At 46.2% G+C, this 15,622-nt stretch overlaps 1 protein-coding gene across 4 annotated transcripts in view; it reads left to right on the top strand.

The window, feature by feature from the left end:
- Window positions 1-15,622, top strand: part of septin5a (septin 5a) — a 235,542-nt gene that overhangs the window by 183,695 nt on the left and 36,225 nt on the right. For all 4 annotated transcript variants that reach the window (XM_072498136.1, XM_072498118.1, XM_072498128.1 and 1 more), the window contains one exon: window positions 10,639-10,725. In XM_072498136.1, coding sequence (XP_072354237.1) covers window positions 10,639-10,725 — 87 coding nt within the window. The remainder of the gene's footprint in view (window positions 1-10,638; window positions 10,726-15,622) is intronic.

The raw sequence follows: 15,622 nt of genomic DNA, 5'->3' as shown, positions 1-15,622 counted from the left end.
AACAACCTCAAGTCCATCAGCCTTTCCTCATAAGATTTTCCCTCCATACCAGGCAACATCCTGGTAAATCTCCTCTGCACCCGCTCCAAAGCCTCCACGTCCTTCCTATAATGCGGTGACCAGAACTGTACGCAATACTCCAAATGCGGCCGTATCAGAGTTCTGTACAGCTGCAACATGACCTCCCGACTCCGGAACTCAATCCCTCTACCAATAAAGGCCAACACTCCATAGGCCTTCTTCACAACCCTATCAACCTGGGTGGCAACTTTCAGGGATCTATGTACATGGACACCTAGATCCCTCTGCTCATCCACACTTTCAAGAACTTTACCATTAGCCAAATATTCCGCATTCCTGTTATTCCTTCCAAAGTGAATCACCTCACACTTCTCTACATTAAACTCCATTTGCCACCTCTCAGCCCAGCTCTGCAGCTTATCTATATCCTTCTGTAACCTGCTACATCCTTCCACACTATCGACAACACCACCGACTTTAGTATCGTCTGCAAATTTACTCACCCACCCTTCTGCGCCTTCCTCTAGGTCATTGATAAAAATGACAAACAGCAACGGCCCCAGAACAGATCCTTGTGGTACTCCACTTGTGACTGTACTCCATTCTGAACATTTCCCATCAACCACCACCCTCTGTCTTCTTTCAGCTAGCCAATTTCTGATCCACATCTCTAAATCACCCTCAATCCCCAGCCTCCGTATTTTTTGCAATAGCCTACCATGGGGAACCTTATCAAACGCTTTGCTGAAATCCATATACACCACATCAACTGCTCTACCCTCGTCTACCTGTTCAGTCACCTTCTCAAAGAACTCAATAAGGTTTGTGAGGCATGACCTACCCTTCACAAAGCCATGCTGACTATCCCTGATCATATTATTCCTATCTAGATGATTATAAATCTTGTCTCTTATAATCCCCTCCAAGACTTTACCCACTACAGACGTGAGGCTCACCGGTCTATAGTTGCCGGGGTTGTCTCTGCTCCCCTTTTTGAACAAAGGGACCACATTTGCTGTCCTCCAGTCCTCTGGCACTATTCCTGTAGCCAATGGTGACATAAAAATCAAAGCCAAAGGTCCAGCAATCTCTTCCCTGGCCTCCCATAGAATCCTAGGATAAATCCCATCAGGTCCCGGGGACTTATCTATTTTCAGCCTGTCCAGAATTGCCAACACCTCTTCCCTACGTACCTCAATGCCATCTATTCTATTAGCCTGGGGCTCAGCATTCTCCTCCACAACATTATCTTTTTCAGCTTATTTAGCTTATTTATTATAAATTTTTAAAAATGGCGCTTTACTTTCTGAGAAGGGTTTTTTAAACCTGACCTGACACATGTTGACCAGCTGATAATTGTGGTTCGATACTGCTATAATGGAAAACCCTGTGAGAGATTTTTAACATTTTTACAAATAGAAAATCATTCATCCACGACCTTGTTCAACAAAATACAACAAGTCCTGGGTGAACATAAGCTTTCACTTGAAAATATCCGTGGTCAGTCCTACGATAATGCATCTAACATGAAGGGCTCGGAGAAAGGGCTGCAAGCCCTCTTTAAAAACATTAACAGATACGCAGACTATGTACCGTGTGCAGCCCATTCACTTAACCTTGTTGGAGAAAAGGCAATGTCTACTGTACCTGAAGTTGTTGACTATTTTGGCATTTTGCAGGAGCTGTATGTTTTCTTTTCTGAATCTCCACGAAGATGGGGGATTTTAAACACACAGGGCAATCTACATTTTTCTCTAAAGAGCTTAAGTGTAACTAGATGGTCTGCACACTATGAAGCAGTCCGGGCAATTAAAAATGGATATGGGTATTTTACAAACTCGCAAAAATATTTTTGAAGACTCAGAAGAGAAGCCTGAATGTAAACGAGATGCAAAGAATTTATACCACAAGTTGGTAAAGCTGGAATATGCTATTTAACAATCGTTTGGGAAGAAGTGCTGGAGCGTTTCAACAAAACAAGTAAGAAACTCCAAACCCCTGGTTTTGATGTATTTGAAGGTTATCTTCTGCTATTATCTTTACTTTTGTTTCTTAAAGAACTCAGAGAAAATTCAGCCGATAGGATTGCACACTATGAATCAGAAGCAAAAGGTTTGTGTGAAGATATCACCTCAAGTTATTCTGATGCTTCCAAACGCATTGTTACAAGGACATTTTCAGATGGAACAAGTGGTATTGCTTCTTTGAGAGGAGCTGACAAATTTAGGATAGAAGTTCTACATCAACTCTATGACTGCTTGATAATCCAGTCACGCAAGAGGATTGACCCATATGAGCAGATTACGAAAAGGTTCAAGTTCCTCTCAGAATTGGTGAACAATTCTGAAATTAATGAGGACAGTATTAAACTTATAATATTGCATTACAAAGATGATATTGACCACAACTTAGTAAATGAGTGTTATCAGTTCAAAGAATATTTGCACCTTAGGAAATCCCAGAACACAGAAGAAAACACGCCATCTAAAATGCAATGCACAGAAGTTCTTCAGCGTATTTGTGAGCAACACCTAATTGAAGTGTTCCCCAATATTACTACTGCGCTTAAGCTGTACTTGACAATGCCTATCACGAGCTGTGAAGTAGAAAGGAATTTTTCAAAGCTATCCTTTTATAAAGAACAAATTTTGGTCTACCATGACTGAAGAGCGCTTAAATTCTTTATGCATATTGTCTCTAGAAAATGACATTGCAAGGAAGCTCTCATATGACAAAACTATACGTGAATATGTCGCTAGAAAAAACAGAAAAAGAGTATTTTGTAAAATGTGCTTCATGTAGTATGTATTCTCATTGGTGTCTAAAATAAAAGATTATATTGATTGTGGTCTTTTCTATGTTTTATTCATCATTCTCTGATGCATCATGCATGTATATAACATTTCCCTAATTTTCATCCCCCCATAACTCGAAAACTATAAGGCATAGGAATTTTTTATTCACACTAGTGACTTTGACATGTGAGATAATCCAGTACAGCAATTTTAATCAAAATCTGAGATGTAGTGGTGAAATTTAAAAAAAATTTGTGGTGATGTGTCGGGGAACAGCCCCATTGAAGAAGGTAACAGTGGTTACCCAGACCTCGTTGCTGGTTGCGAAGGGGCCCCCATAACAGTTCAAGCTTCAGGGCCCCAAAAATGTAGGTCCACCACTGCATTCTCCACGTGTCTGCGTGGGTCTCACCCCCACAACCCAAAAAGATGTGCAGGGTAGGTGAATTGGTCACGCTAAATTGCCCCTTAATTGGAAAAAAAGAATTGGGTACTCTAAATTTATTTTTAAAAAAAGAATTCTGCAGCTGCTCTCCGCTTGAGTAACACTCTGCTTTTTTTAATCTTCCTGCCAAAGTGAACAACTTCACATTTGCCCACATTATATTCCATCTGTTAGATTTTCTCACTAACTCAACTTAAATTTGTTTGCAACATCCTTATGTCCTCTTCACAGTTGTGCACATTTAGCTACCGAGCCTTCACTCCCCTCATCTAAATCAGTGAGCTAAATTGTAAAAAGTTGAGGCTCCAGCACAGACCCCTACAGGACTCCTCTTGACACATCCTAACAATCAGAAAAATACCCACATATGCATACTCTCTGTTTTCTGCCAGCCAGCTAATCTTCAATCCCATTTATTTATGATAATATGATACCACCTACACCATGAGTTTTTATTTTCCACCATTATCTTTGATGTGGCACCTAATCAAATGCCTTCTGGAAATTCAAGTACAGCACATCTCCAGGCCCCTTGGCCGGGATTCTCCGAAACGCCGGCCAAGTAGTGACGTCAGTGCAAACACTGGAGTGGTGTACGCCGGCATCAATGGGCCTCCTAGCCCAGCAATTCACCAGTCTTTAGGGGGCTAGCATGGCGCCGGAGTGCTGCACGCTGCTCCGGTGCCGGAAGGCGGCCCTACACAGCCGGTGCGGTTCTACGCTACAGCCGTCTCCGCGCCGGCGGATGTGCGTGGTTGCCGTCTCTGCGCCGGTGCGGAGCAACATGTTGGGGACCTTACAGCGGGCCGTGCAGAAGGAGGTAGGCCCTCTCCAGATCACATACGCCCGCCGATTGGAAGCCCCCGATCGCGGGCCTGGACCCTGTGAAGGCCCCCCCCCCAGGACGTTCACCGGGGCTGCGGGTCCAAGCTCCCACTGAGTGGTACCAGGTTGGAATGCCGCCGGCGGGAGTTGGTAGAACTCAGCGGGAGTTCAGCCCATCACCCGCGAGAATCGCTGCGGGGCTTATTTCAGCGGCCCCCAACCGGCACCGTGGCGACTGCGGGCTCGATTGGTGCCGATTCTCCGGTCGCTGGAGAATCACTTCCCCGCATCGGAGCGGCGTGGTGGGAATTTCCGGCGATTCTCTGACCAGGCACGGGCTCGGAAAATCCCGGCCCTTATCTTTCAAATAGATTGACTTCTGGTTGAACGATGCAGTGGAAACACATGAGGTTTCTCTCCAACGATTTTCACTACGCTTATATGTTTGATTTGTTACCTCAAAAGATAACTTAAACCCTCAGGTATCAAGTGTATCCATGTATGCTGAAGAATTTAAAGCATGCAGGCGGAGAACAATTGAAATATAAGGGCATGACTGCCACGATGTCCTAGGCTAAGATGGTGACCAGCTCCCCTCTGCATGTGATGATTGTAACTCTGAGAAAAATTCTTGTCATTGAGCTCGACAAATCCTGACAAAGTTTGGCTCTGGAACTGAAAAATTCATTGGAATAGTCACTGGGTCCAATTCGGTCCTCCCTCGACACCATTCATTTGGCTGTGGATTCTCACACCAACATCCTTACCGTCATTGAGCTAGTCCTCTCGGACAACAGCGACAGCATCTGTACACTCAAGTCTAAGCTGATTGCAGCAATTAAAGAAAGCGCTTTGCTGTGGGTTAAAGTGGATGACTTGGAAAACAGGTCAAGATGTCAAAACCTACACATTGTTGGACTAACAGAGGGAATGAAGGGCCGTACCCCAACACAGTTTGTGTCTAATTTATTTAAAGAGGTGGTGGACAAGGAGACTTTCCCTAAACCCCTGGATGTAGACCGAGCCTACTGTACCCTTCGATCGAAACTTCGCCCAGGCGACCTCCCGCAAGCCGTTCTGTTATGCTTTCATCACTACAAGGTGAAGGAACTCTTTGGTGTGCAAAGAAACACCGCAATGTCACTTATCAATCCAATTAGATTTTGCCGCGGCATGAGTACGGATCTGGCAAGGAGGCAAGCAGCATTTAACAATGTCAAGTCCACGCTGCACAAGAAAGGAATAAGCTTTGGGTTGATTCACTCTGCCCGTCTCCGCTCACACTTAACGGAGAAAATCACATCTCTGACACATCATATGAGGCCGAGTCTTTCCTTCAGCAGCACGTACTTAATACCTGACTGGGTAACTATTTGATGCCTCGGTGGATTCTATAGGGGTAATGACTGCAAATTACACTTTTTCAATATCTGGACTTTGTTGCTTACAGTCGAGGTCACTGACAATGGACCTGTTGAATGGGGATTTGTAGACCTGTTTTTCATCCCCATCAATATGGGGAGCATACTTCGGCTATGGGTAGGAACAGCACCAGACTTTTGAGATTTATATTTTCATGGCAATTTAATGCTGTATATCCCTGGTCCTTTGAGGTAACTCTGGAATGATTCTGTCAGTTATGGACAGAATATTAGGCGACACCAGATTAAGCCAAAACATTGGAGATAGCCGAGTTTATTTACTGAGCTAACCAAGAGGACATTAAGTTTTTGGTCTTGTTTTGCGTTATCTTGCTCTTGAACGCCTGTATTGGTCATTTACTATGTTCAAAATGAAGGACATGCTGACTGCATTAGAGCTCTCACTATGCAACTATAACTAGTAACGTTTCAATGGCACATTACAGAACATATTTCATTTGTTGGGGCACGTCCCATTAATGAGATTGTTTAGTCAATTGATGTTATGTAACATTGAATACCTGCTGCTCGTCTTGTTCATGATGGCGAGTTTAGGATTTGATTTACGGGTTTATTCAGTTCAGGTTTATCGGCACACTGCTTGTTTTTTGTTCTACTGGTTTGGGAGTGTGGTGATTGTTCTGGGGATGGATGGTGGTGGGAGCTTTTTTTAATGTTGACAGTAACCAAGGACCTTTTTGTATTTGTCCATTCTCGTTTTGTACTGGATCCTCTTAGCCTTATTTTCCCTTCCTCTCATTTTACTGATCTGTATGTAAAATCTTTATACACATGACTAGCTTAGGCGATCAGGGTGGTACGGGGCTCTCATCAGACTAGTTACATGGAATGTTAGGGGTTTGAATGGCCCAGTCAAATGTTCCAAAGTGATTTCACATCTCAAGAGCCTTAACACTGATATTGCAGTTCTTCAGGAGGCACACCTTCGTGTTAATGATCATACTAGATTATGTAAAACATAGGTTGGCCAGGTGTTTCATTTCAACTTTAACAGCAGAACTAGGAGGACAACAGTTTTGATTAACAAAACAATACAGTTCTCCTACTTAAATATAATCCCAGATCCTAGGGGATGATATACAGTAGTTAGTGGCACACTTTTTCAAACCCCTGTAGTGTTGGTGAATATCCCTAAGTGGAATATTACGAAATTTATTACGTCACTTCTATCCTCCTCTTCGCCGCAATCTTCCCTTCCCATTCTAGACACCCTCCATCTTCTCTTCGGAGGGGATCCATGGCATTTTCCACACTTATTTTTTTATTTTTAAATTAAAAAAAAAAAAATTTAGAGTATCCAATTAATTTTTTCCAATTAAGGGGCAATATAGCATGGCCAATCCACCTACTCTGCACATCTTTTGGGTTGTGGGGCGAAACCCACGCAAACACGGACAGTGACCCAGAGCCGGGATCGAACCTGGGACCTTGGTGCCGTGAGGCAACCGTGCTAACCACTTGCGCCACCATGCTGCCCTCACTTTCCACACATGACTCAAATAGGTTATGTTGACCCTTGGAGTTTCCTCTGCCTGGCCATAAAGGACTTCCACTTCTCTCATGTGCACCATGCTGATGAGCACATCAACTACTTTTTTTTCTGATGGAGCACCTCTTCAGAGTTAAAACAGCTGGAAATTCTGCCATAGTTATATCAATGGTCAAGGGGGACATTTAATGAATAGGGGGACAAAGCTGGCTGCCTTCTGGCCCACCAACTCAGGTGCCAGTCTGCTTCTTGGTTCATCTTCCAGGTATATGACTCCTTCTATAATCTAACTACCAACTCCTCGAATATATAATTCGGCCGTCAGTTTTTACTGCAACCGTTATAAATTGGAACCCACGTTGGATAGCATTGCAATGGCTGGGTGGGATTGTCTGTTTCAGAGACTAAGTGCTCCTGCCAGCGGAGAATCAGGACTGGGTCCTGCTGGCACTAGGCGTGTCATAGAGGTGGTGGCACTTACATACCTTTGCTGTGGTAAGTTATGTATAACAGCAGACACGCTGATTTTCCTGCAGTTTCTGGTCCTGGGCCTTCATTTTCAATGGGCTTCCTGATCCCAGCATCCAGAGACAAGCCCCCTTCCCTTCACGATGCAAATGTTGGCACCACACCCTGCCTCCCATCGACAAGGGGAGCACCCCCAATCCCTTATCAAGGATGTGCATCCACGCACCCATGAGGGTGACCTGACTGCCCTGTCTGCTGACATTGCCAACAGTGCACTGCCCCCAGCACCATGGCACTGACATTTTGACTGTGCAATGCTGGTGATGGTTGATGAATGTTATCAAGTTACTATCTTTCAAACATTTTCACATGAAGAGAGCCTTTGTAAGATCCTTTATGCAAGATTTATGGTGAATCTGAAAGTTGATGGCAGAAAGTCAGAAGTTGTCAACTTTACATGGGCTACAATCTATTGCTGTTCATTTGAGGTTCATTCCGGCGTTGGGCGGCGGGAAGTTGCGGAATCCTCCGCACATCCGGGGCTAGGCGCATGCGCAGAACCGCTGTCGTGTTTCCTGCGCATGCGCAGGTGGTTCCTCTCTGCGCCGGCCATCGCGGAGCCTTACAGAGACCGGCGGGGAGGGAAAGAGAGCCCCCCATGGCACAGGCCCGCCCGCAGATCGGTGGGCCCCGATCGAGGACCAGGCCACCGTGGGGTCCCCCCAGGGGCCGGATACCCCCGCCCTCCCCCAAGGACCCCGCTAACCACCCTCCAAGCCAGGTCCCACCGGTATGGATCATGCCTATTTCACACGGCGGGACTGGCCGAAAACGGGTGACTGCTCGGCCCATCGGCGACTGGAGAATTGCCGGGGGGGCCGCTGCCAATGGCCCCCGACCAGCGCGGCGCGATCCCCGCCCCTGCCCGAAAACCGGCACCGGAAAATTCGGCAGCCAGCGGCGGGGCGGGATTCACGCCCCCCCCCCCGCGATTCTCCGACCTGCCGGGGTGTCGGAGAATCCCGCCCTAAATCTTTCAATTTTGCGCTGAAAAAATGTTCCGTACTGTTTGATTGCAACTGCTTATTTTGAATTCCTGGCTGGATTTTTAAAAATCAGATTTGACTTTCAACTACTAAACTGTAATAGAATCATCAAGGAGGGGCATCTACGTAGAATTATAGAATGATACAGCAGAGAAGCAGGCATTTCTGCCCATTGTGCCAATGCTGGCTCCCTGAAAGAGCAATCCAATTAGACCCACTCCCTGATTATAAACATGCATTTCCTTTTCACTTCACATATTTTACTGTTCATTATTTTATTGAAACTGCTTCCACCATCCTTTTAGATAAAATATTCCAGTTTAGAAAAACTCACTATGTCAATTTTCTTGTCCTCATCTCGTAGAGTGAATTCTCTTCAATCTGTAAACTGTGGTTACCAACTTTTCTGCCATTGAGAACATTTTTCTTATTTAATCTACCCAAGTCCTTCATGATTTTCAACATCTATATCAAACTTTTCCTTAATCTTCTTAGCTCTAAGGATGACAACATGGGGCATGATTTAATTTGTCCGGGAGGGGGGGGGGGAGTCTTGTTGGGGGACCCCAATCAGTTCTGTGGGGGAGACCTGCCCTTCAGACACTCAAGTGGCCACCATTAGGCCTCCCCTGTAATTGAGGACCTTGTTGGTGGAAGCCCTGCTCACCGTGAACTGCCATAAAGTCAGAGACGGGCAGCTCTTCAGTGCCACTGAGAGGTGGTAACTTCAGGCATGCACACACCAGATACCTGTGATCACTGAGGGACACCAAACCAGTTAGTCAGGGGGTGGGAACGGGGGTTGCAGAGTGGGGATGTAGTTGGGAGAAACAGTGGTGTCCGATACAAGGGTATGGGGCCTTTCAGTGGCCGGCACTCACCCAGGAGGGTCCCTCAATTGGGCACAGAGTGAAAGCTGCCCACCTACCTTTGTCTCCAACCCACAGCCTCCTTTCCTGTGTGGCCTCCCCCCCCACCATGCAACCTCCATTTAATTTGTGACCTGGAGTCCTATCTTAATCTTGGGCCTCTCTTAGATGCACTACTGCCAGCAGCCCCTTCTCTCACTGGCACTGCAGTATGTTGAGCTGCAGGCCTCTGACTGGCTGATAGCTCTTGGTGGGTGGGATTTATGCTGCTGAGGATTTAAGTTATGGAGAAGACCTTGTGGGACCAGTAAGTGACTGAAGGAATGCTGATGGGGTCTCCAGCCTGTTCTCCGTCCAGTGGGTGAAGTCCCCGTTGTAATGTTCCTTGTATTGTTCCTCAAGATAGCCAAAGAACATTGAGCTATATATTTAAACCAAAGCTAGTTTATTTTACACTACTTGAAATGGTTTGCACACTCTACTGAGTAACAGCAAACAAAATAATAATTATTTAAGCTATGTTACAGTAATTAATTATCTCTCTCTAATACAACCAACACTCTAACTCAACCTCACACTATCCTTCTCCAATAGCTTCTCCCAGAATGCTTAGAGAAGCAGCCTTTTATAAGACTACTCAGTGATGCAACTTCAGGCATGCACTCACCAGGTAGATTCTTTACTCAGAGAGTGGTTAGAGTGTAGAATGGACTGCCTGCTGTGATAGTGGAGTTGGATACTTTAGGAACTTTCAAGCGGTTATTGGATAGGCACATGGAGCACACCAGAATGACAGGGAGTGGGATAGCTTGATCTTGGTTTCGGACAAAGCTCGGCACAACATCGAGGGCCGAACGGCCTGTTCTGTGCTGTACTGTTCTATGTTCTATAATGCCATCTAGTGTCGATGTACATGAACATCATCTTGTTAACCCTTTACTCTCCTTAGATTATACATATCATTGCACCTGTAAGTCTGACCATTGTCCATCCTTATATCTTCTTACCAAAATGAATCACTTCATACTTCACTGCATTAATTTATTTCACCACTTAACAAAACAAAGAAAGTTTCAGGTGGATGAGCTACAAAGAAAGGTTTAACATGATAAATCTGAGTGCCAAATAGACAAGCTGGTGTGTGGGTGGACTGAACAATTTTTCAGTTTGTGATCAGAATTGGAGAAAGTTAGCTCCTCTGGGATAGTGTTTTAAATGAATTGTTGTTCCCTCCACAGGAGAGTCGGGGCTGGGAAAGTCCACTTTAGTCAAGAGTCTCTTCCTTACAGATCTTTACAAAGACAGGAAACTTCTCAACGCTGAAGGTAAGAGCTGAATCATATTACTGTGATATATAAAATAAACATAGCTATTGTGGAGGGGAGGGCTGGGTGGTGAGTGGAGGTGGTGAAAGTGCATTTAGCCAGTTTCAACTAAATGCTTACATTTGCCTCCAGCAAAACTCCATCTCTGACCTTAATGGAGGATGGCAGGTTGTGCAATGTTCCATCTTATATGCATGTGGAACAATTGGTGTCATCGCCAGTGAGATATGGCTGGGTTATAGAAACAACAGTGGTATGCAGCTGCTCATTTGATTAGTCAATGCCGTACTCCATAAATCTTTAATACCATGTCCTCTTGTAAATGAGGCTGATTCAGTCTGGCTGTCGTTGTTTGGAAGTGTCTGCTGTAAGATAGTCCCTAGTTTTGTTGACTGGAAGACCAGTATTCTGCCTTTGATCCAACGCACTGGTTTCCTGATGGATTCCAGGCTAATTTCTGGCCTAGGGCTGCTGCAACCTTACACCACCCCCTCACATCTACTCACTACACCTTCAGAGGTAGTACAGTATTTATGAGCTGTTTAGAGACTTCTGCTAAAAATACAGATTTAATCATTGGTTAGGAAACAGTACAGTGTCAGTAGACTGGAAGATAACAAATGTTATACCTATATTAAAGATGAGAGATAATTCCCTGCAAACCTTCTATCAACCAGTTAGCTTGTTATCAGTAGTCTGGACTCTATACTAAAGAATAAAATAGAAAAACATTTTAGAACTCAAAACATCATAATGAATTGTGAGCATGAATTTCAAAAGAGACCCAACTCAGAGAATTATTTGAAGAGGCTGGGAATTCTCCAGCGAGTAACTCACCTCCTGACTCCACAAAGTCTGTCTACCATCTACAAGGCACAAGTCAGGAGTGTGATGGAATATTTTCCACTTGCCAGGATGAGTACAGCTCTAATGACACTCATGAAGCTCGACATCACCCAGGATAAAGCAGCCTGCTTGATTGGCACCCCACCCACCACCTTCAACATTCACTCCTCCATCACCGGTGCACAGTAGCAACAGTGTGTACCATCTACAAGATGCACTGCAGCATTTCACCAAGGCACCTTCCAAACCCGTGACCCCTACCACCTAGAAGGACAGGGGCAGCCGATGCATGGGAACAGCACTGCCTGCAAGTTCCCCTCCAAGTCACACACCTTAGAATTATATAGATGTTCCTTCATAGTCGCTGGTTCAAAATCTTGGAAATCTTTCCCTAACAGCATTGTGGGGGCAACTACACCGCATGGGCAGCAGTTCAAGAAGGAAGCTCACCACCACCTTCTCAAGGAAAAATAAGGATGGGCAATAAATGGTAGTGTGGCCAATGAAATCGGCATACCATGCACAAATAAATAAGATGTGGAGATGCCGGCGTTGGACTGGGGTGAGCACAGTACGAAGTCTTACAACACCAGGTTAAAGTCCAACAGGTTTGTTTCGATGTCATTAGCTTTCGGAGCGCTGCTCCTTCCTCAGGTGAATGAAGAGGTCTGTTCCAGAAACATATATATAGACAAATTCAAAGATGCCAAACAATGCTAGGAATGCGAGCATTAGCAGGTGATTAAATCTTTACAGATCCAGAGATGGGGTAACCCCAGGTTAAAGAGGTGTGAATTGTACCAAGCCAGGACAGTTGGTAGGATTTCGCAGGCCAGATGGTGGGGGATGAATGTAATGCGACATGAATCCCAGGTCCCGGTTGAGGCCGCACTCATGTGTGCGGAACTTGGCTATAAGTTTCTGCTTGGCGATTCTGCGTTGTCGCGGGTCCTGAAGGCCGCCTTGGAGCACGCTTACCCGGAGACCAGAGGCTGAATGCCCTTGACTGCTGAAGTGTTCCCCGACTGGAAGGGAACATTCCTGCCTGGTGATTGTTGCGCGATGTCCGTTCATTCGTTGTCGCAGCGTCTGCATGGTCTCGCCAATGTACCACGCTTCGGGACATCCTTTCCTGCAGCGTATGAGGTAGACAACGTTGGCCGAGTCGCACGAGTATGTACCGTGTACCTGGTGGGTGGTGTTCTCACGTGTAATAGTGGTATCCATGTCGATGATCTGGCACGTCTTGCAGAGATTGCCATGACAGGGTTGTGTGGTGTCGTGGTCACTGTTCTGAAGACTGGGTAGTTTGCTGCAAACAATGGTTCGTTTGAGGTTGCGCGGTTGTTTGAAGGCAAGTAGTGGATGTGTGGGGATGACCTTGGCAAGATGTTCATCGTCATCAATGACGTGTTGAAGGCTGTGAAGAAGATGACGTAGTTTCTCCGCTCCGGGGAAGTACTGGACGGCGAAGGGTATTCTGTCGGTTGTGTCCCATGTTTGTCTTCTGAGGAGGTCGGTCCGGTTTTTCGCTGTGGCGCGTTGGAACTGTCGATCGATGAGTCACGTGCCATATCCCGTTCGTACGAGGGCATCTTTCAACGTCTGTAGATGTCTGTTATGCTCCTCCTCGTCTGAGCAGATCCTGTGTATACGGAGCGCTTGTCCATAGGGGATGGCTTCTTTAATGTGTTTAGGGTGGAAGCTGGAGAAGTGGAGCATCATGAGGTTATCCGTGGGTTTGCGGTAAAGCGAAGTGCTGAGGTGACTGTCCTTGATGGAGACGAGTGTGTCCAAGAATGCAACTGATTTTGGAGAGTAGTCCATGGTGAGTCTGATGGTTGGATGGAACTTATTAATGTCATCGTGTAGTTGTTTCAGTGATTCTTCGCCGTGGGTCCAAAGGAAAAAATGTCATCGATGTATCTGGTGTATAACGTCGGTTGAAGGTCCTGTGCGGTGAGTAGGTCCTGTTCAAACTTGTGCATGAAGATGTTGGCGTATTGGGGTGCGAATTTGGTCCCCATGGCTGTTCCGTGCATCTGGATGAAGAACTTGTTGTCGAAGGTGAAGACGTTGTGATCCAGAATGAAGCGGATGAGTTGCAGAATTGCGTCTGGAGATTGGCAGTTGTCAGTGTTGAGTACTGAGGCTGTTGCAGCAATGCCGTCGTCATGGGGGATGCTGGTGTATAGTGCCGAGACGTCCATTGTGACGAGGAATGTTCCTGGTTCAACTGGTCCATGGGTGCTGAGTTTCTGTCGGAAGTCCGTCGTGTCGCGACAGAAGCTGGGTGTACCTTGTACGATGGGTTTCAAGATGCCCTCGATGTAGCCAGAGAGGTTCTCACACAGGGTCCCATTGCCTGAAACGATAGGGCGGCCTGGTGTGTTGGCCTTATGTATTTTTGGGAGGCAGTAGAGATCTCCAATGCGGGGAGTACGTGGGATGAGAGCACGTAGGGTGCTCTGAAGATCTGGATCCAAGGTCATCCAAGGATGCACGGAACAGCCATGGGGACCAAATTCGCACCCCAATACGCCAACATCTTCATGCACAAGTTTGAACAGGACCTACTCACCGCACAGGACCTTCAACCGACTTTATACACCAGATACATCGATGACATTTTTTCCTTTGGACCCACGGCGAAGAATCACTGAAACAACTACACGATGACATTAATAAGTTCCATCCAACCATCAGACTCACCATGGACTACTCTCCAAAATCAGTTGCATTCTTGGACACACTCGTCTCCATCAAGGACGGTCACCTCAGCACTTCGCTTTACCGCAAACCCACGGATAACCTCATGATGCTCCACTTCTCCAGCTTCCACCCTAAACACATTAAAGAAGCCATCCCCTATGGACAAGCGCTCCGTATACACAGGATCTGCTCAGACGAGGAGGAGCGTAACAGACATCTACAGACGTTGAAAGATGCCCTCGTACGAGCGGGATATGGCACTCGACTCATCGATCGACAGTTCCAACGCACCACAGCGAAAAACCGGACCGACCTCCTCAGAAGACAAACATGGGACACAACCGACAGAATACCCTTCGTCGTCCAGTACTTCCCCGGAGCGGAGAAACTAAGTCATCTTCTTCACAGCCTTCAACACGTCATTGATGACGATGAACATCTTGCCAAGGTCATCCCCACACCCCCACTACTTGCCTTCAAACAACCGCGCAACCTCAAACGAACCATTGTTTGCAGCAAACTACCCAGTCTTCAGAACAGTGACCACGACACCACACAACCCTGTCATGGCAATCTCTGCAAGACGTGCCAGATCATCGACATGGATACCACTATTACACGTGAGAACACCACCCACCAGGTACGCGGTACATACTCGTGCGACTCGGCCAACGTTGTCTACTTCATACGCTGCAGGAAAGGATGTCCCGAAGCGTGGTACATTGGCGAGACCATGCAGACGCTGCGACAACGAATGAACGGACAACGCGCAACAATCACCAGGCAGGAATGTTCCCTTCCAGTCGGGGAACACTTCAGCAGTCAAGGGCATTCAGCCTCTGATCTCCGGGTAAGCGTGCTCCAAGGCGGCCTTCAGGACCCGCGACAACGCAGAATCGCCGAGCAGAAACTTATAGCCAAGTTCCGCACACATGAGTGCGACCTCAACCGGGACCTGGGATTCATGTCGCATTACATTCGTCCCCCACCATCTGGCCTGCGAAATCCTACCAACTGTCCTGGCTTAGTACAATTCACACCTCTTTAACCTGGGGTTACCCCATCTCTGGATCTGTAAAGATTTAATCACCTGCTAATGCTCGCATTCCTAGCATTGTTTGGCATCTTTGAATTTGTCTATATATGTGTTTCTGGAACAGACCTCTTCATTCACCTGAGGAAGGAGCAGCGCTCCGAAAGCTAATGACATCGAAACAAACCTGTTGGACTTTAACCTGGTGTTGTAAGACTTTGTACAAATAAATAAGAGAGGAAATAAATTTTTTAAAACGGGGAGAGTAAAGTGGTAGATGTAATTTAACTAGATTTGCAAAAGGCC

Source organism: Scyliorhinus torazame, chromosome 1 (assembly GCF_047496885.1).
Source record: "Scyliorhinus torazame isolate Kashiwa2021f chromosome 1, sScyTor2.1, whole genome shotgun sequence".
In the NCBI taxonomy this organism is placed as follows: Eukaryota; Metazoa; Chordata; class Chondrichthyes; order Carcharhiniformes; family Scyliorhinidae; genus Scyliorhinus; species Scyliorhinus torazame.
Note: the sequence above shows the minus strand (reverse complement) of the source record. Positions and strands in the feature narration are given on the sequence as shown.